The sequence below is a fragment of the Erinaceus europaeus genome, chromosome 17 (genome assembly GCF_950295315.1).
Source record: "Erinaceus europaeus chromosome 17, mEriEur2.1, whole genome shotgun sequence".
Taxonomy (NCBI): domain Eukaryota; kingdom Metazoa; phylum Chordata; class Mammalia; order Eulipotyphla; family Erinaceidae; genus Erinaceus; species Erinaceus europaeus.
Window position 1 is genome coordinate 8,570,323 of NC_080178.1, and position 23,342 is coordinate 8,593,664.

Sequence of the window (23,342 nt, forward strand, 5' to 3'; positions counted from 1 at the left end):
CACCAGATTTCCTGTGCCATCACATCAATTGGAATCTTCTACTGAGCACCCCTTCCCTTCTCTCCAAAAACCACCATAGTTTCTCCAACATGTACTTTAAAGTCTGAGGTTCAAAGTTTTAGCTAAATATCTTCGAAATCAGACATAGCTGAGTGTCCGTGTGTGCTCTTTCCTAAGCAAACTCCCTAGCAAAATGTAAACCTAAGGAACTAGAGAAATTATGTAGGGGTCTGGGTGGCAGTGCACCTGGTTAAGTGCATGTATCACCACACACAGGGACCTGGGTTCAAGCCTCTGGTCCCTACCTGCAGGGGGGAAGCAGTGAAGTAGTGATGCAGGTGTCTTTCCATCTCTCTGTCTCAATTTCTCTCTGTTCCATCAAATAAAAATAATTTTTTTGAAGATGGAGAGAGAAAAGAAAGAAAGAAAGAAAGAAAGAAAGAAAGAAAGAAAGAAAGAAAGAAAGAAAATATGTTGTATGAAAGGAGAGAAGGTTAGCACTCCCCTTGACAAGAAAGAAAGGAAAAAATTAACTATGGGGGCTGGGTGGTGGTGCACCTGGTTGAGCACACAGGTTACAAAGCACAAGGATCTAGGTTCAAGCCCCTGGTCCCCACCAATGGGGGAAAGCTTTGCAAGTGGTGAAGCAGGGTTGCAGGTGTCTCTCTGTCTCGCCTCCTCTCTATAGCCCCCTTCCCTCTCAATTTCTGCCAGTCTCTCTCCCATAAATAAAGATAATACAAAAAAATAAAAAGGAAAGAAATTAACGACGTAGTGGAATGCTTACCAGAAGAGTGAAAGCTGATGAACACCTTGACCTTGAGCTTCCAGCTTCCAGAACTGAGTGGATACATTTCCATTGTTGGAAAGCTCCCCGGTCTGTTATTTTGTTATGGTCACCCACATTCAGACTGTGTCCTACAAGAATTAGTTTCCTTCTCACTCTTGTCCCTAGCCACCTGGCCTTGCCCTCCCCCACTCTCCACCATCACTCTTGTTTTCTCATGAACCTTCCTGGATTCTTTGTACCCATGCAACAAAGGCTGCTTCCACCCCTCCTGGTTTCACACAAAGGGTGGCATCTCCGACACATTGTTTTGCGTGCTGCATTTTTCAGTTAACAATGTGGCCTGTAGATCCTGCCCTGACAATATAGAGCGGGCTTCCTCCTTCTTTCTTAAGTCTGTGGAATAACCCATTGTATGACGGTACCGCAGTTTATTCCCAATGGCTTCCATTTGATGGACATGTGGATTGTTGCAAATCTTTGGCTACAGCAAATAATGCTGGAATGAATAACCGTGTGTGTGTGTGTGTGTGTGTGTGTGTGTGTGTGTGTGTGTGTCTTTAGAATTATTTTCTACAAGTCACATTTCTCTGTCAAATAGTATTTGCATTTGTGATCCGAGAGATAGTTCTTGGTTTTGATTTTCATGGCTATTTCTGGCCTCTTTGAAATCTTCAAAAGACAGTCCTAAGGAAGCCATTCAACAGTATTTCTGACAGTAAGTACTAGTGTGCTTCTGCCTTCATACACAGAAGCTATTTCTAATTATGTCTGCTGGGCTAATTAGACCGAGTTATTTAGCAAGTATTTATTAGCCCATCCTCCTCTCCCCTTTCTCTTCTTTCCCTCCTTCACTGTATGTTTGATTGAGCACAAGCTTCCGTGTGAATATGGGACTGGGTCTGTGCTGAGTACCAGAACATAAAGGTGAGAAAACTTGCTAGAATCCTTGTGTCTCTTGAAGTCCCTGTTCTGGTGGGACCAGGAAGATGATACTACAATACAGCAAACACATAAACTAACAAAGGTTCTTCCAAATGACAATCAGTGATGAGGACGGAACAAAACAGGGAGGCGTGGTGACGTTTACATGACTGAGTGAAGCACGTGGTGTGCCTTCAGGTCAGTTATGCAGCAGTCAGGAAAAATACACATAAACATCTTTAAGCTTCGGAGCAAGCAGCAAACACCTTGCACCCTTGAGGCAGAGAACAAACACAAGGCTTTCAGAGTCTTCCTAGCAGGGGAGCTTGGAGCACCACTGACTTTTCTGAGCTTGGTTTCTTTGTACACCGGGGAAGCTAAGATGTGCAGGGTTAGTTAGCCCTGCTTCACCACTTGTGAAGCCTGCCTCCTTCAGGTGGGGACCAAGGGCTTGAACCGGGCTCCTTGCACGTTGTGACATGTGTGCTCAACCAGGTGCTCCACCACCCTGACCCCTTGCAGGGTTTTCTAAGGATAAGAAGTAGGACTTCTAACCAAGTTGCAGATGTTATTATAATTCTTCCCTGGGCAGATGACCTCACCAATGTGTCCTGGAACCTCAGCTCTCCAGAGCCCTATTCCACTAAGAAAAGATAAAAACAGGCTGGGGGTATGGATCAATCTGCCAATGCTTATGGCCAGTGGAGAAGCAATTACAGAAGTCAGAACTCACACCTTATTCACCCCAAAAAGAATTTTGGTACAGACCAGAGGGCTCTGAATTTCCAACTCCATCAGGACCTGGAGAGAGAAGACGAAAAAAGGAGGGACATTTGGATATAGTGATAGGTGTATGTGTAACTTGGAAAGGAAGTGGAGATGAAGCCATAGGGGGGATAAATGGGCAAATATATACAAATATAGACATATAGTGGTAGAAAGTAATAGTAACACATATCTGCAACCTGAGGAGAACTGCTGTAGCTTCCAATGGAGGGAATGAGGAGACAGAACTCCGGTGGTGGGAACAGTGTGGAGTTATACCTGCTAACTTATAATTTTGTAAATAAGTATTAACTTACTCATAAGATTTTTTTAAGAGAGAAAGAAATAGAGCTCCTATGTACATCTGTTGTGCTGGGAGTAATATCAAGGTGCTCAGTGTCTGGTCACCATTGTTCATTTGTAGCCTACTGTCAGATCAGGTAGAGGGCTTGTGTCTACCTGGCTGGGAGGATGGAAGGGGACTTTCTGGTGCAGGAGACTCACTGGTAGAGGCTTGGAAGATGTGGAGGAGACACCTCCATCAGCACCCAGAGAAGAGGAAAAAGAGAGGAACACTTAGATGATGTAATAATAGATGTATGTGTGACTTGGAAGGGAAGAGAAGATGGGACCATGGGGGGGAATATATACAAATATAGATACTTGTAGAAATTATCTATAATTAACCCACATCTACAGCCTTAAGAGAACTGCTGTAGGTTACAATGGAGGGATTGGGGATCCAGAACTCTGTGATCGGAATGGTGCAGAGTTATACCCCTGTTATCTTGCCATTTTTGTAAATAAATATTAAATCGTTAATAAAAGAGAGAGAGAGAGAGAGCCAGGCAGTGATGCACCCGGTTAAACGTACATAGTTCAGGTGCAAGGACCCATGCAAAGATCCCGGTTCGAGCCTCCAGCTCCCCACTTGCAGAAGGGTCGCTTTACAAGAGGTGAAGCAGGTCTGCAGGTGTCTATCTTTCTCTCCCCCTCTCTGTCTTCCCCTCCTCTCTCCATTTCTCTCTGTCCTATCCAACAACATCAACAGTAGCAGCAACAACAATGGAAAAAAGATGCCTGCCAGGAGCTGATGATTCCCCCTGACATTTCCTTCCATGAAAAAAGATCAGTCTATGTGTTCCGGGAGATGAGTGAGTGGGTGTATGAATGCCAAAAGAGCAAGAAAGCTCACATCATCCATGAGTGATGATCCCAAAGGGGTTCAAGAACATTGATCACGACTCAGCAAACTGCACCAGGGGGCTCTCAGGGAAGACAGAAGGGGCTACAGCCCACAGAGGTGACAGGGTGGTCTTGACGATGCAGGACTCAACCGGCTCTGGAGTTCAGATTCAGTGCGATGACTCCACATTTACAAATCCCCACAGACCAGGCAAACTGCTAAGCCAGGCTGCCTGAGGGTCAGTTCCGGCCACGGCCCTGCCTGCTCCCCTCCAGCCTGGGCCTGGCACCAGCCCAGTCACGACTCAGCCTGCTCCAGCTCCAAGCTCTTCCCCCAGGGACTCCTCTGCAGAGAAGACAGAGCTGAACAGAAGTCTGAGCCTCCATGAGTCAGAGAAACGGCAGCATTGATGAAAGGGACTAAGAGAGTAGACTTATAAGTTCTTATCAGGTGGTCCAAGAGGTGGTGCAGTGGATAAAGCACTGTACTCTCAAGCATGAGGTCTTGAGTTTGATTCCCCAACAGCACTTGCACCAGAGCAATGTCTGGTTCTTTCTCTCTCCTTCTATCTTCTGATCAATCAATAAATATTTTTTTCCATTGTTGTTTTGTTGTTGTTGGACAGGACAGAGAGAAATCGAGAGAGGAGGGGAAGACAGAGAAGGGGAAAGACGGACACTTGCAAACCTGCTTCACCGCCTGTGAAGTGAACCTCTTGCAGGAGGGGAGTCAGGGGCTCGAAATGGGATCCTTGTGCTGGTCCTTGTACTTGTATTATGTGCACTTAACCCGCTGTGCTACTGCCCAGCCCCCAAAATGTTTTTTATGGAGTCGGGCGGTAGCTCAGTGGGTTAAGTGCAGGTGGCACAAAGTTTAAGGACCAGCTTAAGGATCCCAGTTCGAGCTCCTGGCTCCTCACCTGCAGGAGTCACTTCACAGGAGGTGAAGCAGATCTGCAGGTGTCTGTCTATCTTTCTCTCCCCCTCTCTGTCTTCCCCTCTTTTCTCCATTTCTCTCTGTCCTTCTAACAACAACAACAACAATAACTACAATAATCAAACAACAAGGGCAACAAAAAGGAATAAATAAATATTTGAAAAGAAAAATATATTTTAAAAAAGTTCTTATCAGTAGAAAAAGATTTTTGTCAATGTGAGATGATGAATTTGAACTTACTATTTTTTTAGTGATTTAATAATGATTAACAAGATTGTAAGATAAGAGGGCTATAATTCCATACAATTCCTACCACCAGAGTTCCGTATCCCATCCCCTCTATTGGAAGCTTCCCTATTCTGTGTTCCTCTGGGAATTTGGACCCAAATTCTTATGGGAAGCAGAAGGTGGGAGTTCTGGCTTCTGTAATTGGTTCTGTGCTGAACATGGACGTTGGCAGGTGGATCCATACTCCCAGCCTGTTTCTATCTTTCCCTAGTGAGGCAGGGCTCTGGGAAGGTGAGATTCCAGGATACATTGGTGAGGTTTGATGGCTATTTCTTAATGTGTTCAGATAGCCAGTCATTGCATGGTGCACCTGCAACTCAGGCCACGTTATTTTCCAAGGATATCTTCATTAAGAAAATAGTGGTTTGGAGTGATGACAGTTGAAATATTGTTGGTAGAAGAGTTTTAATTATGCATATCTCAGTCCATACTGGTAAAGAAACAGGAAACATTTCAAGAGGATTGTGGAGGAAAATCTATAGAAATAATTCAGGAAACTGTGACTGCCTGACTCAGAGCTCAGAGGCAACTTCATTTTTAAATATTTTATTTATTTTATTCAAATGAGAGAAATAGAGTTAGAGAGAGACAGACAGGAAGACACAGAGAGAAAGAGCAGAGCACTGCTCAGCTCTGATTTGTGGTGATACTGGGGATTGAATTTGAGACCTCAGAGCCTCAGGCATGAAAGTCTTTTATATAACCATTGTGCTCAGTCAGAGTAGCTTTGAGAGGGTTGGGGGATGAAGGCTCAGATAATCTGGGATTAAGTTTGGCCGAGTATTAACATTATAGAAATCATTCAGCAGGACTTGGTGGTGGCGCATCTGGTTGAGCGCACATGTTACAATGCACAAGGACCTGAGTTCGAGTCCCCTGCAGGGGGAAAGCTTTGCGAGTGATCTCTCTATCATCTCCTTCCTCTCAATTTCAGGCTGTCTCTATGCAAATAAATAAATAAATAAATAAATAAAATAAGGAACAAATCATTTAGCCTCTCTGGGATGCAGTTTATTCTTTTGTAAAACACAAGAGCCTGAAAAGATGATAAGATACTGACAGGACTTGGGCTTTTACTAATGCAATAATCACTACTTCACTGAACATTCAGAAAGTGCCACTAGGTCAGAACCCCATATCCTCACAGTTTTAACACACAAGGGGCCAAAGCCCCAAGAGTGGACTCATACTAACAACTATTCTTGATCCAAGGCCACGTTTAAGAAATTGTATACAAATCCCACGTGTTCAATGATTACTCCTGCTGCTTGTTTTTTTTTTTTTTTTTTTTTGCCTCCAGGGTTATCACTGGGACTGGGTGCCTGCACCACTAATCCACTGCTCCTGGAAGCCATTTTTTCCCCCATTTTTTGTTGCCCTTGTTGTTAATGCTGTTGTCAGATAGGACAGAGAGAAATGGAGAGAGGAGGGGAAGACAGAGGGGGAGAGAAAGACAGACAGCTGCAGACCTACTTCACTGCTTGTGAAGAGGACCCCCCCCCTACCCCGAAGGTAGGGAGCCAGAGGCTCGAACCGGGATCCTTACGCTGGTCCTTGTGCTTCCCCTTAACCAGTTGCGCTATGGCTCAGCCCCTGTGGCTACTTTTTTTAAAAGGTCCCATCTCTGCCTAGACTCTGCAGCCATTATTTTTGCCTTTGTTACTTGAATGAGCCACTGTCTGCACCCTCCTCGCCACAACTCTTTTGAAAAATACCTTTGGTTTGTTTGTTTTCTGCTTTCAGGGACCAGAACATCCCAACCCTGGGAAGAGTTTCAGCGCCCGTGGCTTCCCACGACACTGTTACCTACCAGACAGTGAGAAAGGGAGAAAGGTAAGAAGAGGTGCTTAGGGTGGTGGGCGGGGTGGTGGTGGGGTTAGATAGCATAATGGTCATGTAAAGAGGCTTTCATACCTGAGGCTTCAAAGTTACAGGTTCAATTCCCCGCAACACCATAAACTAGAGTTGAGCAGTGCTCTGGTAAAAATAAATAAAGAAATAAATAAGATATTTATGGCTGGGCAGTGGTGCACTAAGTTAGCACACATAGTACCAAGGCATAAGGATCCCGGTTTGAGCCCCTGTTCCCCAACTGTGGGGGGTGGGGGTCACTTCACAGGCAGTAAAGCAGGTCTGCAGGTGTCTATCTTTCTCTCTCCCTGTCGTCCCCTCCCCTCTCAATTTCTCTCTAACCTATCCAATACAAAATGGAAAAAATGGCCTCCAGGAGCAGTGGATTCGTAGTGCTGGCACCCAGCAATAACCCTGTAGGCAAAAATAAAATAAAATAGTTACTTCTAAGTTAGGGACATATATTTTGTTTTCTGTGACCCCTCCCCCCCCAGGCTGAAGAGTAATGGGGTGGCCTCTTTTAGTTCTAGATAATCATATCACAGTTCACTTTTTAAAATCTATTTCAGTCAGCAAGGGTGGATGTAGTTTTGATTTTTTTTTTTTTTTGGTACGGTGGTGGGGGCAAGGTGTTTTTGAGTTTTCTTTCTCCTGTGAGTTCCTGGCTACAACACCTTAGCATTAACATCTGTCCATGAGGACTTTACTACTAACAGCTGGTGCTAGGCCAGCACCCGAGGCAGCACCAGGCAGCTTAATCAAAATGCAGAACCTTTGTACCTACTTCATTTTACCAAGATCCCAAGTGACCTGTCAACACATTAAACAGTAAGGAGTACCGCTCTAGGGCAGGGAACTAAATTTATGAGATATCGTTTGTTTGTTTGTTTTATCACATACTTTTATATGCTTAAATTTTTCCCAAAAGGGCAGAGGGGAAGAATATATTAGGTTTCTCGGTTCCCTGTGATTCATGGTCAGGCTTTAGTGGTTCTGTGAACTCTAAAATTAGAATGTACTTTTAATATCCATTTTTCTGTGGATACAATTGGAAAAGCATTGGACTTAGGAAAATCTCCTCTCGGTTCCGGTCCTGGAACATGATGACACTGGGGGTTGAATTGTTTTGTGGAAAACTGGGAAATGTTATGCATGAACAAACTATTATATTTTACTGTTGACTGCAAACCATCAATCCCTCAGTAAAGAGATTAAAAAAAAAAAAAACTCCTCTCATCCCCAAAGGGGTGTGAACCATTGATCTCAGGGAAAATATGTTTTCTTTTTCTTTATTGGGGAGGGATTAGCGGTTTACAGTCAACAGTAAAATACAGTCGTTTGTACATGCGTAACATTTCTTAGTTTTCCACATAACAGTCTAACCCCTTCACCTAGGTCCTCTTCCACCATCATGTTCAAGGATCTGAACAACCCCCACAACCAGAGTCTCTGTCCCAGAGTCCTTTACTTTGGTGCAATACACCGAATCTCAGAAAGATGGATTTATTGGTTAAAATCAGTGAGAGAGAGAGAGGAGAGAGAAGAGAGGAGAGAGAGAAAGAGAGAGAGAGGGAGAGAGAGAGAGAGAGAAAGAGAGAAAGAAAGATAGAGAGGAGAGAGGGGGGAGAGAGAGAGAGAGAAAGAGAGAGAGAGACCAGGGTGGGGGGGGGGGAAGGAGGGAGAGAGGGAGCATGCCTCTGACATAGATGAATCAGGGATAGAACTCAGGACCCATATTTACAAGTCCTGTGCCATGGTATCAGCTCCAGACCAGTCAGGGAGTGTTTCCTTGGCTTTCTCATCTCTCTTTACAAAGTGCGGTTTTCTCAACTTCATATGCAAGGCCTGCTTTATGTCAGAACTTGTCACCTCACTCCTTCCCTGGCCCAGCAGCGCCCCCTGCTGTCCTCATTCTATAACCTTGGGTCCCATTCAGGGCAGGGTAGTCAAAGCATGGACTTCGGAGCCAGGCTGGCCTGGATCTGAGTGCAAGTTGTGCCATTTTGCAGATGTAAGAACAGGCATCGAGTTCCATGTCCTTAAGTCTCACTTTCCTAATCTGTAAAAAGTACTGGTGATCATTTCTGCCGGTGCAGACGGGATGCTGTGAGAATTAAATGCCAGTGGCATCTATCACATGCCTGGTATGGCATCTATTGTGTCTCATCTCATGCTTATCTGCGTGTCTGTGTTTCTCTCTCTTTCTCCCTCTTCCCCCTCTCCTCTCTCTCTCTCTTTCTTCAGTAATGGATGCATGCATGCTAGATTGTTATTTCAGAGGCTATATCTAGAACCCGCTCTTGGGAATTTTATGATTTACTTTGTATTAAAGTTTTCTAAATTATATTATATTACATTACATTGCACTGCAAAGAAAGAAGTTCCCTGATGCTGGGAGTTTTAAGTAATTAAAAAATTACATATATATATATATTTACTTTTTTTTTTTTTTTTACAAGATTGTATGTTTTGATGAACCATCCCAAACTTTTTTTTTGTCAAAGTGTCCTGCACCACTCCCACACCTTCCTTTCCCTCCTGGTCTCAGCTCAGAGGCAGCCTAGTCCATCACATCCACCCTGGTCCTCAGTTAAGTATGGATTCGGGACTTTGGAGTCAGCCCCCTTCTGCCCCCTACTGGCCATACAACAAGGCACATCTTTTACCTTCTGAATTTCTTAGCTCTTTATTTGCAAACAATCCTGGCTTTTTTTCTTTTTCTTTTTCTTTTTTTTTAGAATCTGAAACACACACACACACACACACACACACACACACACACAATTTTGCTGCTCTGGGCCACTCACTTTTTGTATTGAGAGAGACAGAGAGACAGAGAGAGAGAGAGAGGTCACAATACTATGACATCTTCTTCTTTTTTAATTTTTTTTAAATCTTTATTTATTTGATAGAGACAGCCATAAATTGAGAGGGAGGGGGAGACAGAGAGAGAAGGACAGAGAGACACCTGCAGCACTGCTTCACCACTTGTGAAGCTTTCCCCCTGCAGGTGGGGGCCAGTGGCTTGAACCCGGGTCCTTGTGCACTGTAACATGTGCACTTAACCAAGTGTGCCACCACCCGGCCCCACTATGACATCTTCTGTGTGGTGCTGGGGTTTGAACCCTAGCCAGGAGCATGGCAAGACACGCACCTTACCCATCAAGCTAACTCTGGCCCAAGAATGCTTGTTTTAACTATTATAACTATGACCCACTTCCTGGCATTCTGTAAGTACTCAGGAGCTGTCTTGTGGTTGCCATTATTAGGACCTCCGACCCCCAGCCCAGACCCATTGGGTGGAGTTCACTTTTGAACCCAGCATTTTTTTTTTAATTGAGTGACTTCATGCTGAACACGACACTAAGGTGTGGAATGAGGTGGTAAGCGTTTGTCTTGCTCCACACTCAGCTGAATTAGAGCACGTGCGAACTCTGACAGCTCTCTTGTCCTCACCTGTAAAACAGAGACAATTATCAACCTGCCGTGCCTGTCTCAGAGTGTGTCTGTGATAGTCAAATGAGCCAATAATTACAGAATAGCCTGGAAGAGGTCAGGAAACTCCAGTGAGGGCACTGGAGAACCAGTTCACAGTTACTGCAGAGGGTCAGTTAACCCTGTGGGTTAAAGGTGATGATGCTGGTGGAGAACACAGCTTCAAGCATCTCAGATCATAAGCTCACTGAGTGCCCAAATCATGTTTTTGTTGTTGTTGTTGTTGCCTCTATTCTCACTGGGGCTTGGCACTGGCACTATAAATCCACTGCTCCTGGCGGCCATTTCTTCCCCCCATTTTATTGGATAGAAAAGAGAGAAATCAAGAGAGGAGGGAGAGACAGAGAGGGAGAGAGAGAGAGATAGACACTCCTACTGACTTGCTTCCCTGAGTTTGCAGGTGGGGATCTGGGGTCTTGAACCCGGATCCTTGCAATTAAGTACTGTGTGCGCTTAACCAAGTGCTCTACCATCCAGTTCCCCACCCTCAGACCCCGCTTTTTAAAATTTTATTTATTTATTTATTTATTTATTTATTTATTGCCTACACGGTTGTTGCTGGGACTTGGTGCCTGCACTGCAGCTCCACTGCTCCTTTTTGGATGTTTTTCTGATTATTTTGGATAGGACAGAGAGAAGTTGAGAGGGGAGGGGAAGATAGAAAGGAGAAGAGAAAGATAGACACCTGCAGACCTGCCTCAGTGCCTGTGAAGTGACCCCCTCCTGCAGGTGGGGAGCCAGGGGCTCCAACTGGATCCTTGTGCCAGTCCCTGCGCTTTGTACTATGTGCGCTTAACCTGCTGAGCTACTGCCTGACCTCTGACCCTGTTTTTTACATCTCAGCTCCACTGCTAGTATCTAACACTTCCTGAGTAGTTTGTACCTCACATGATCATAAAAGTGCTTTTCGAACATTGCCTCATAAAATGCTATACACTTTTGGAGGTAGGTTCTGAGTGTGTGTGTGTGTGTGTGTGTGTGTGTGTGTGTGTGTGTGTGTGTGTGTAATGATTTTGACAAGCTAGAGAGTTTCATGTAAGAGAAAATGAGAGGGAGAGAAATGAGAGGATCACTCTGGGACATGCAACACCAGGGGTCAATCCAGGAGCCTTGGGCATGCAAATCCTGTGTCTACCATATGAGTTACATCCTTGGCTATCCTCCCAATTTATCAATAAGGAGATTAAAAAACTGCCAACTTCAGTCTGTCTCCCTGTCTCTCTCCCCCTCACTTCTCAATTTCTCTCTGTCTCTATACAATAATAAATTTTTAAAAACTAAAAAGATGGGAGTCGGGTGGTAGCACAGAGGATTAAGCGCACGTGGCATGAAGCGCAAGGACTGGCGGAAGGATCCCGGTTCCAGCCCCGGCTCTCTACTTACAGGGGAGTCGCTTCACAGGCGGTGAAGTAGGTCTGCAGGCTGCAGGTGTCTGTCTTTCTCTCCCCCTCTCTGTCTTCCTCTCCTCTCTCCATTTTTCTCTGTCTTATCCAACGACAGAAACGACAACAATAATAATAACCACAACAATGATAGAACAACAAGGGCAACAAAAGGGGAAAAAATGGTCTCCAGGAGCAGTGGATTAGCCCCAGCAATAACCCAGGAGGCAAAAAACAAAAACAAAAACAAAAATCTCTCAACTAATCTAACCATAATATATATTTTCTATTTATTTATGTTTATTATCTTTATTTATTTATTTATTTATTGGATATAGATAACCAGAAATCAAGAAGAAGGGGAAGATGAGAGGGTAAGAGACAGAGAGACACCTACAGTCCTGCTTCACCACTCATGAAGCTTTCCCCCTGCAGGTGGGGACCAGGGACCTGAACCTGGGTCCTTGCGTGCTATAACATGTGCATTCAACCAGGTGCACCACTACCCAGTCCCCCCTTTCTTTCTGTTCTAGGGCTCCACACATATATTATTCCACTGCTCTCAGGTTGACTTTTTAATCTTTTCACTTCAGATAGATAGATGATTGGTAGATAGGTAAATGATAGCGTTACAGACCCCAGACCTTGAACTTTCTTTGGTGTAAGGGTGCTCCCATGTGGTATGAGGACTCAGACCTGGGTCTGACACATGGCAAGGCATGCATCTTACTGGCTGAGCTGTCTTTCAGCCCTGAAGTGATGTCACCTATCCAGGATCACAGACAGTAAGTGTCAGAAGTGAGTGATAAAATCAAGACTCAACTGCAGGTCCTTGAGCCCTCTTCCAGATCTTTCTCTTCACTTGGGCATGCTCATCTTATGCTGCTGAGGGTTTCATTGAAGAAATGGTGACAGCCACCAGGTTCCAGATGCTACCATGATGGCAACCAGACTTCCCCGGACAGACAACCCCACCAATGTGTCCTGGAGGCCCGCTTCCCCAGAGCCCCGCCCCACTAGAGAAAGAGAGAGACGGGCTGGGAGTTTGAATCGACCTGTCAACGCCCATGTTCAGCAGGGAAGCAATTACAGAAGCCAGACCTTCCACCTTCCACCTTCTGCATCCCATAATGACCCTGGGTCCATACTTCCAGAGGGATAAAGAATAAGAAAGCTATCAGGGGAGGGGATGAGATGCAGAGTTCTGATGGTGGGAATTGTGTGGAGTTGTACCCCTCTTATCCTATGGTTTAGTCTATGTTTCCATTTTATAAATGAATGAAAGAAAGAAAGGAAGGAAGAAAGGAGAATTGGTGGCTTCTCTCAATCCTTTCAACCAGTGCTTATTGAAGAACCACACTGGGGTTCTCTGGATGCTGGGGAGTGGAGTCCCGTTCACACCTGGGGGTTGTGAAATAAGCTTCACTCCACTACTAGTGAGAGAAAAGAGGGCCTATGGAGTAGGGAACACATGACCTACATCTCACAGTGAGGTTCTGCCGAATGTCTCTGCTGAAGATCTATCTCTGTAGGCTCTCTCTCATGGTCCACTCTGTTCCTCCATCTCTTGGATATGTGTCTATCGATACGCCAAGTATAACCCTCTAAAGGGACAGCATAAACACAAATATCTCAAAGGTATGCACAGGTAAGTGATCTCTCTTCTACTATGTCCACCACCATTCTGTACCAGGCTTGTTATCTCCACTTGCAGCAATTATATCAGACTCTGTGTTTATGCCTTGAATCCTGACCTCACCCCAAGGATGTATGTATTCAGGGTATCAGACCAGGCCTCTGTTAGTAACCTGAAGGTCTTCTGACCTGTTTGTTATCTGTGTTTACTTTGATTATTAACTGAACACCATGGAAGCTAGAGAATGAACTACAGAGACAGCAAAGAATTTCTGACATGTTTGGTATAACACATAACTGTTCACCTTTACGAAACATAGTTCAGGGAGTTGGGTGGTAGTGCAGTGGGTTAAGCGCATGTGGTGCAAAGCAAAAGGACCAGCAGAAGGATCCCAGTTTGAGCCCCCAGCTCCCCACCTACAGGAGAATCGCTTCATAGGTGGTGAAGCAGGTCTGCAGGTGTCTGTCTTTCTCGCCCCCTCTGTCTTCCCTTCCTCTATTTCTCTCTGTTCTACCCCACAATGATGACAGCAATAATAACTACAACACAAAACAACAAGGGCAACAAAAGAGAATAAATAAATAAATATTTTAAAAAAAGAAAAATAGTTCATCGGAGAAATAACAGGCATTATAAATCAGGGGTCTGTCAAGAAATCAGGAGTTCTCCCACAAGCACTGACTGATGGGCCTCCTGCTTCTGTTCTCGTAGGTCCTGAAGCTGCTGCTGGTGGCCTGGGACCGTCGCCTCATCTTTGCCATCGGGACCTCCAGCACCACCGGCGAGTCGGACACTGTCATCTGGAATGAGGTTCACCATAAGACAGAATTTGGTTCTAACCTCACGGGCCACGGCTACCCGGATGCCAATTACCTGGATAACGTGCTGGCTGAACTGGCTGCCCAGGGCATTTCTGAGGAGAGCACGGCCCAGGAGAAGGATTGAGATGATGAGAGAGACTTGGGGTGGGGTGGAAGGGGGACAGTGGGGACCAGGGAACAGAAAGTGGGGAAAGTCAAGGTCAGGGTAGAAGCTGGTGCAAGCCCACCAGACTCCCTTATCTCCCCCTTCAGTCCTGTCTCTGCCCCCTGGTCCCTTCCAGCCACAGTGAGGAGCCAGGTTGATGAAAAGGGGTCTCATGCATCAACTCCTCATCCAGAAAGGGGCTGGGGGGTGGAGGGGTGAGGGCCACCCTCTGTCTGTTCCCCCTGCAGTTTTTGATGCTGGTTAGGCAGCCCCCCCACACACACCCTAAGTCGGGGGCCTGGTCAGCACATTTGGGGTATGGGCGGTGCATGGGCCCTCCATACTGTGGCCATGTGAAGCCCAAGGCTCCTTACCTCCTGAGGCTTCTTGCTGCTTTCATTCTGCTTCGAGAGCAGCTTCTGTTTCTCTGTCCTCTGCCAGAGGCGAGGAGCTCTCACTGTGCAAGGTTAGGGGATACAAAGGGGTGAACCGTTCAGTTGCTGTGACATCAGATGTCCATGCCTTGGGGTGGACGACAAGGAAGCACTTCTTTCCGGGAGGGCCAGGGAGACCTGGGCTTCCAGGGGCATATTCAGCACTCAAGATGGACTTCTCATATCCCTTCCTCCTCCTCCTCCTCCTCGTCCTTCTCCTCCTCACACACCTTTGACTTGTCCAAAGAGGTGTCCGTTTCTCTTGTGTGGATGGGTTGACTCTGGGATTCCTCTCAGAGGTGGCATCTCGGGATGGGGTCAGACCAGAGCCTGCATCCCACTTGCCATCCCAACTGTCCTCAGGGAGAGGAACCCACAGCTTTCTTCCCAGTGCCCCCCAGACAAGCTCAAAGAGTCCACAAGTCTCATCAAGTCACTGTGAGCAGAGCCCGAGCTGGGCTCTCTGGCCATCTGTGTATGTGCACATATGTGTGTGTGTGTGTGTGTGTGTGTGTGTGTGCAGTCCCGGGCCAGGCTGGTGGACAGCCCCATTGTAGCCCTGCACCCTAGTTTACAAGGTGTCCGGTGTCTGGGTCTAATGGGGACATCCGGCAGCCCGTCTGTGGCCCCTGGACTTTGATCACCTGTTGCCATCACACCCCATAGCCAACTTGGGCATTGATGGAGAGAGATGGGACTGTTCTTAGGGAAGATGAGTACGGGGAGAATTAGATTAGGTCCTTCTGCTAGCTCTTTTAGGATAGGATCTGAGCTAGTCTCCACCCAGTCTTTGTTCTGTGGGGCTTTCCCACACAGGTTTACTAACCAGAACTCAGAGATGGCTCCTGACCCCACCCCACTCCCAACTATTACAGACTGGCCGTAAAGGAGACCTTTCTGACTCTTTCCTAACACGGCTGTGTCTGGGTTGAGTTGTAAGACCCCTGTCTATCCCCTCTTGAATGTTTCTCTTGCCTTCTATTCTCACTAAGGAGGGAGGGAAGGTAAAGTAGGGGACAAGAAGGAGAGAAAGGGGAATCAGAAGGGAGACCCAACTACTCCTTTGAAAGTGGGTTCTTTGAACTATGTGTTTGGGGGGAAGTTCCTCTAGATACTAATTTGAATTTATATACCTCATGTTTTGGGGGTTTGACGTATATATACATATATATATATATTTCATATTACTTGGAAGATTTTTTGATGCTAAGAAATTGGAAACAAATGAACCTTCAAAAATGGTACTTAAGTTAGGTCCAGAAGACATGATTTTCTGAGAGCTGGTCCTGGAGCTGCTGGTCACTGTTAGGCTGACAGCTGTTCTGATGTCCATGGGTGTGGACTGAGGAGTTAACCTGAGTGTCACCCGTTTTCCATGGACATGCTGATGTTACTCCTTTCTTAGCTTTCCAGGTGGCTACAGGGACATGAATTGAGCGCCAGCAGAGGGAGCTCTGATAAGAAGGGTTCCGGCCATCTTAGAAACCCCCCACCCCTCCCCTATTCCCTCCCCGGCTTCTACTCCTAGCAAGCAGCCACCTTCTCTCACCAGCACACCAGGAGACTGGCCCTGAGTTCACTGTACCACCAGGTGATTTCCTTCTGCATTCAAGAGGAAATAAGCTATCTCGACTGGGTGGAAGAGACATCCACCCTGGTATTGTTTAATATGACATCCCCTAGCCTCCACCCCTTGCCCTTTGTCACGATAGCACATGACAGAAAAGATCATTGAAGAGCTCGCTCTTGTCAAGTGTCTGCAGGGCTGCTCACCTGCCAGTGAACAGAAAAATAGGGGGCAGGGAAAGGGTGAAAGACCGACTCTGACAACTGGCAGTGGGCATTTGGCTGTGTGTGTATTGGGGGGGGGTGCGGTGCAGGACTGGTTTTCTAGTGTTGAGCAGCAGAGAGCTTGCGTGAGGGTGGAGGGAGGGCAGTCAAGGGTAATAGGAAGAGAACCCAGAAAACACTTAATTCCAGGCAGGGTAGTGTACCGGGGCAGTGGCTTCAGAGTCAGTCTTCATATCTTAAAACCTCCATCATTGACCTTGTCTATGCCCTTCCTCTCTGAGGATGCTGAGTGGTGGCTACCTCCTCTTCACACTGCTCTCCTTGTGGGACTTTCTGGGCAGAAAGGATCTTGAATCCCCCCTACCCACTCACCTCCTTTTTTTTTTTTCTTAACACGGTGCCAGCCAAGGCAGGAGGACATACCTTTGCCCTTTTGTCTTGTGCCCACATGGAAAGGTACTATCTTGGGTTAATTAGGGGAACCCTGCCAGCAGAGGCCCTGTCTACCCACTACTTGGACAAGATGTTTTCCCACCAGAAGCCCAGCTCTTGGTTCCTTGGCTTATCCAGGGAATTCCATGCCTTTCCATTTCATTCACTGTCTTAGCACCAGCAGTCTACTTAACTCTTGAGTCTCCAGGGGTGATAAAATGGGCTTGGAGACAGCTTGTCAGACAGTCATCCCTTCGAAGACAACCTTGTGTATGTATGTTTGTGTGTGCCTCTGTGTTTTCCTTCTTTGTTTATTGTTGCAGTTATTGTTGTTGTTATTGATGTCGTTGTTGTTGGATAGGACAGAGAGAAATGGAGAGAGGAGGGGAAGACAGAGAGGAGGAGAGAAAGAGACACCTGCAGACCTGCTTCACCGCCTGTGAAGCGACAACCCTGCAAGTGGGGAGCCGGGGGCTCCAACCGGCCTCTGTGTTCATTCCCTCCTCCTCACACACACACACCTTGCTTTATTATCATCATCATCATCATCATCATTTTTTTTTAACTTGGACTTCTCTGTGGTTTTATACTTGGTCAAAAAAAAAAAAGTATTCATCCTGGTAATGCACAGTTCTGTGCATTAAACGATAAGGGGGGATGGCCCCATGGAATATAAGAAACGGCCCTGGTCCCTTTTGTTGTATGTGGTCACTGCCATTTGAGTGTGTGTGGGGGAGTGTTTTGGGAGAGGGCCACGGGCGAATGTCCTAATATAAACCTTTGGATTTGTAACTAGTTTGTGTTGAAGTCCATGGTTTTGCTCTGTGATGGGACATCGCCACCTGGTGCTCATAAGGTGTATGTGCAGAACAATAAATGGCAAATGAAGGACCCCAGGTCGTCCTCCCAACATTCATTCAGCTTTCTTAGTACTCCTTTTTTTGTTGCAGAATGGGTGTACCTGGTTGTGAGGCATGTGGGACACCACCAACAACCACTAACCCTTTGACTAGGGGGTGGGGAGCAAATGCCTTTTCTCTATTTTGTCTCCATGACCTCTTCACCTTTCCACCCACATACTGCCCAAGGGACTTGACCTGACTTCTTGTTCCTCTAAAGAAGCAGGTGGGGGGCAGGGGGAGAATAAGTGAACCCTTAAGGGAAAAGATGTTTGCTGCCTCAAAACTCCCTTCACCTGACTACCCAGTAATGCACGCTTTCGTGGTCTGCGTACGATTGTTTTTTTTTTTTCTTCAAACAAATGTTTACTGTTAATCACCCCAAGATTAATGAGAACAGACACAGAAAATGCAGCTGCACAGAGTCCCTGTGGCTAAGCAAATGGGTTTCTATTTTTGATGGACTCTGGTGTGTGTGGTTTCTTGAAAGTCAGGTTAGTTTTCAAAATGCCCAGCTGAACTCACCAGTTAAGAGACTGGGAACTACCCTATCACAACTAACAAGTGACTTCATAAATGTAGATCACAAACTTCCACTTCTTTTTTATTTTTTCCCCCTTCCTACTGGAGCACCACTCAAGTGTTGACTTTTGATGATGCTGGGGATCGAACCCTCGACCTCTCTAATGCAAGCCCTAGGTGTGACCACTGCGCTATCACCGTAGCACTCCACTTTCTGATTTCCTGCGGATGAACAGTCAGACAAAGCATTCCTTATGTGTACACTTTAATGCATATTCATGTCAGTACAACTCCTAGAAAACACCAGCAGGGTATATACTCCAATGGGCAGCTAGTGTATTAACAGTTTGGAAGTTTTCAGCTTTACTCCAAATTAGTATTCTTCAAAGAACTCAAGGGAAAGCCAGTATTTGCAGAAAAAAATGGTTAGTTTGGGTATAACTGACCCACAAAAAATACCTAGAGGTTTAGAGAACTTTTCAATATTTTTAAGAAGCAGGGTAAGGTGACTTGGTGGTGGAAAGTGGTGTCTGTCTCCACGGGGAGTCAAGCAGGACTCAAAAGCTGTGATTCACTCCCTGTGTGGCCAAGGGAGATACATATGCCTCTATCTCCCCACAGGCTGGAGCTCCTCAAGTCCCTCCCCACTCCCCCACCAGGAGAAGGACCTACACTAGATTGTGAACACTAGGCCACGTTTAGAGAAGGGAACACACTAAGGGCATTTTGCTGGAGAAGCGGACAACTTCTAACAGATACCATGAAGGAACATGCACGAACTCTACCTCACACTTACAAGTTAAGTGAGATTAGATTTAAAAATCAGACGGGGATGGGTGGGGTGGATGTTGGTATAACCGACTAAACACACATAGTATGAAGCTCAAGGATCCGGGTTTGAGCCTCCAGCTTCCCACCTGCAGGGGAAATGCCTCACAAGGAATGAAACAGGTCTGCAGGTATCTCTCTCTATATATCTTCTCCTTTCTCAACTTCTCTCTGTCCTATCTAATAAAAATGAAAATGCCCACCAGGAGCAGTAGATTCACAGTGCAGGCACTGAGCCCTAGCAATAACTCTGGAGGCAATAAAAAAAAAGTTGGACAAGGTCTCAAAGTCAGATGATAATCATAAATCCAACTAGGTGACCCAGGACACATCAGTCTGGAGCAGAAATTGACATGCCCCATGTAGGTGTCAAATGCATTTTTCATTTCATTGATTCTACCAGTCTGCCTTAAAAAATGGCTTCCCATTTGAATAGTGTGGGTGGGTGTGTGGTGAAGGGATTGGCAAGGGGAAAAGGAAGAGCAAGGAATTGTTGTTTGGAAAAGTGGCCCAGGAAACTGTAATGCTTGACCTCTAAAAAGACACAGTTTCTTTCTTTGCCCCCTTTGTGATGAGCAGAGAAATCAGGCTGTGGGTTAGAATTCCAAACTTCTGAGCACCAGTTTTCACCTTTTCTCTACTCACTCATCTTCCCAAATCATCCCTACTTCCCTCTAACGCCTAGCAGTCTCTACGTTAAAATACTTCCCGAGAGCTCTGTGACTCTAGTCTGAAGTCTGAGTGTGGTTTGGGCTAAATAATTCAACTGCAGGTTGGGGAGGTGGGGGAAAAATGAGCTTGGTCAAGGCAGGATCTTTCTGTTCATATGATGTGATGCCCCAGCCCATCAGAACAAAGCCCTCAAAACTAGAAAGAAGAGGTTAAGTTAAGCAGGACTTTTCTGTCTCTTGAGGAGGGAGCTCTGTCAGTCTTCAAGACTATAGAATTCTGACAGCTTTTTTTTTGGGGGGGGAAGAGTAAACGAATGTTAACTCAACAAATTTTTTCAAAAAAGAAAAAAGAAAAGAAAAAACTTATAACAATAGGAAGAAGGTAGCATTTAAAGCTAGACATTCTTCTAGCTTCTGCATTGGAAACCGTCACTGACAGATGAAACACACAATCTCTAAATCTAAATAGCAAATCATTGTCTCTGTCTGTCTGTCTGTCTGTCTGTCTGTCTCTCTCTCTCTCTCTCTCTCTCACACACACACACACACACACACACACACCCCTGAAGTCAAAATGCTATAATTAATGACAGGAAAAGCCCCCCTCCCCCCAATCTGGCATTCATCTCCAGGATAAACTTTTCTTTATAGAATCACAGCTGCTTCCCAACATGGCTCGGCTAACTCTTCTATAATTTTCTATCCCAGAGACCTAAAGAAGTCACAAAGTTGTACCTGAGTTCTGTTGCAGTGGCCCCTTTCAGTACTTAGAAAGACAGAAGTGGAAAGAAAAGGAGAGAAAGACAGGCTTGAAGCCCTGGACCAGGAGAGAGGCCTTAGACTGGACTCTTGGGCACATGTTCAGGAGTCTCATCAGTCCCTGCTGCGCTGGGAGACAGACTCTGCCTCTCGTCCTCCATCTCCTTGTAGCCCCTCTTCTTGTGCTTCCGGGTGATGTAGACGCCCAGCAGGATGACAGCTGCCAGGGCAGTGATGATCCCCACTGTGACCCCAAAGACCGCTCCTCCTGACAGGCCGTCCCCCTCATGGATGAACCTGATGGCTCTGCGCAGCTCTGATGGTTCTCCTAGCCTCCACTGCTGGGTCTTGGGGTCTTTAATCCAAGAGCTCGCCGTCTCCGTGTTAGTGACAATGACAGTGTTGGTGGCAGCCTGGCTCATGAGGGGCGGCTGGGTATAAGGCGGGAGCCTGACGGGGGGTAGAGACCCTCCCGTAAAGAGTCCCGACTTGACGCAGTAGGACACTTGGCACCCGTCACTGATGAGGGCTTGGTGTTGACTGAAGCCCCCAGGACACTTTTTGAGAGCAGGGGCTCCCAAATCTTTAGAGATGGCAGGGTCCACTAAGGGGTTCCCCACCGCACAGCTGAAGAACCCACCGAAGGGAACGGAAAACCTGGCTCCCAGCTCATAGTCCTGAGAGGCGCAGACTGAGAGGCTTTCAAAGAGCCTCAGTGGGAAGTAGCCAGCTGGACATGACTGGGCATTGGTCAGAGGGTTGATGGTCTTACTACTGAAGAGGCCCCCAAAAAGCAGTCCTGAATTTTCTGGAACTTGACCACTGGCCGCACACCAGAAAGCCCTGAATTCCGCCCTGGCCACTCGGAAGACATCCTCACACACCGTCTTGCAGAAGATGCGGAGGGTGCACTTCCGGTGGCACTCCAGGTGGTTGTAACCGTCCTCGCGGGTCTGAGTGAGCAGATGGATGGGGGAGTAACCTGAAGGGCAGGAGAAAGCTCCCGTGAGGGGGTTCTTCTGCTCCAAGTTCTGGCAAAGCTGTACCACCTCATTTCCTGAGGACTGGGTGCATTCCTGAAAAACCCCACCCAAGGAGAAGTTGGTCATCTTCCCCAGACAGGAGCCATCATCCATGTTGGCCTGAAAATTGAAGTTGGGCGAGTTGACATCCATGCACCCCGGGTAGATGTTGAAGGCATAATAACGTCTCACCGCTGCTTCTACCGTCTTGGCCAACTTCTTCACCAAGGGTGCTGGCAGGTTGGGTAGGAGGTCCGGATTGATGAAGAAGTACAGAGGCAAGCCAGCACGGTCCACGGCCACCAGGTGGTTGGTGATGCCCTGCTGCCAGGTCTAGAGGGTGATGCCCGGGTAGAAGGGGACCCCACCGAGGCTCTGCACCCTGGAGTTGGTTCGGTTGGAGAGGTAGCTCTTGGTGAAGTCATCCTGCATGACATGGTGCTCCTCAACTTTGGAGTTGATGATGTTGAGGAAGGCGATGCCGGCAGAGGCAGTGATGGCCGTACGGCTGCTCTGACTGTCCTGCAGGAAAGAGCTTCTGATGTGGTCCTCCTGGACGAGAGCCGCCCCGGCGTCCACGCTGGTGATGACATGAGTGCCGTAGTTGAGGACCAGGAGCTCTGCCAAGTAGGTGGCCATCCGTGTCTGGTTATTCTCCAGACGTTCGGAGATGGCCGTGAGCGCCTTCTTAAACCTCCAGTTCAGTTCTGAAGCTGGGTTGATTTTGACTGTGTAGATGAGGTTCCTTACTTGCACCCGAGTGGTGATGGCTTGGTCCTTCACCTGCAGGGTCTTCATCCTCTGGAACTCGGTGGAGAACCTGCCGTTGACCTTCATAAAAAGCGAGAGCTCCAGGTTGATGGAGTTGGAGGTGCTGCTATGGTAATTCATCCAGGACTCCAAGATTTCTGAGTTCATCTCCAGGTTGCTCTGTTTCTGGGCCACGGTGAAGATCTCATCAGGGATGACGTACTGTCCGTCTTCTGTGGTCCTGCAGTTGGTATAAGTCAGGTTCATCACCCGTCCCATGTCCACATTCCGGAGGTTATCCCAGCCCCCTCCAGGCAGGACTTCTAGCACGGGCAGTTTCAAGGTGGTCTTGCAGGTTTGAAATCCGGCCATGTCTGTCTCTCCTAGAGACATGTGCACTTGAGCCCATGCTGCCATGGCCCAGATCAGGACGGCACTCCCGAAGCTGTCCATGGCTGACAGCCTCGGTCACACGTCAGTCCTAAGCAGCAGCAGCCAGGGAGCTCAGTGCAAACTGAATAGATGAGAAAAAAAAAAATCAGCAACTGTAACGGAAAAAAAAAAAATCAACCGTTTTCCTAAAGTCATCAGTTCCTGTTGCGGCTAGCCAAGTTGCAGACTGGGGAAATGAAAGTTGATTGGACTACAAAGAGCCCTCTGCCCTTAGAATTTACACTGTGCTGCATATACAAACACAATCTTAAAGATTTATTTTTTAATATTTTTAGGCTGTGATTTTTTTCATTCATGAGTGTTAAACCAAGGTGTGCCACCAGCTGGCTCCTCAGATTTTTTTTTTTTTAATAAACAATTCATTTGTTACATAGTTAGAGGAACCTGACATTAGGACTTTCCTGTTGTGTGTTTAATGCCAGGCTGATTCAAGCTTATAGTTTAGCAGAATTAACAGGAGTCCAGCTTTTTTTTTTTTTTCATTCATGGATTAATAATGATTTACATGATTATAAGATTACAGGGGTGTATGTAGTTCACGTTAGTCTATAGTTTCATTTATCAA

The 23,342-nt window shown here is 46.6% G+C and overlaps 2 protein-coding genes and 1 pseudogene across 2 annotated transcripts in view; 2 read left to right on the top strand and 1 right to left on the bottom strand.

The window, feature by feature from the left end:
- DTX4 (deltex E3 ubiquitin ligase 4) overlaps positions 1-17,789 on the top strand; it is a 59,342-nt gene extending 41,553 nt beyond the window's left edge. Inside the window, exons 8-9 of the mRNA XM_007519492.3 lie at positions 6,630-6,719; positions 13,962-17,789. Of these exons, the coding sequence (XP_007519554.1) occupies positions 6,630-6,719; positions 13,962-14,195 (324 nt within the window). The 3' untranslated portion in view covers positions 14,196-17,789. The remainder of the gene's footprint in view (positions 1-6,629; positions 6,720-13,961) is intronic.
- Positions 472-537, top strand: LOC132534218 (U6atac minor spliceosomal RNA; annotated as a pseudogene).
- A 753-nt stretch (positions 17,790-18,542) lies between the features above and the next one.
- Positions 18,543-22,797, bottom strand: MPEG1 (macrophage expressed 1). The gene is given in 1 exon segment (XM_007519597.3): positions 18,543-22,797. A coding segment is annotated over 1 exon segment (2,148 nt). The 5' UTR covers positions 22,778-22,797; the 3' UTR covers positions 18,543-20,629.
- Between the last annotated feature and the right edge of the window lie 545 nt (positions 22,798-23,342).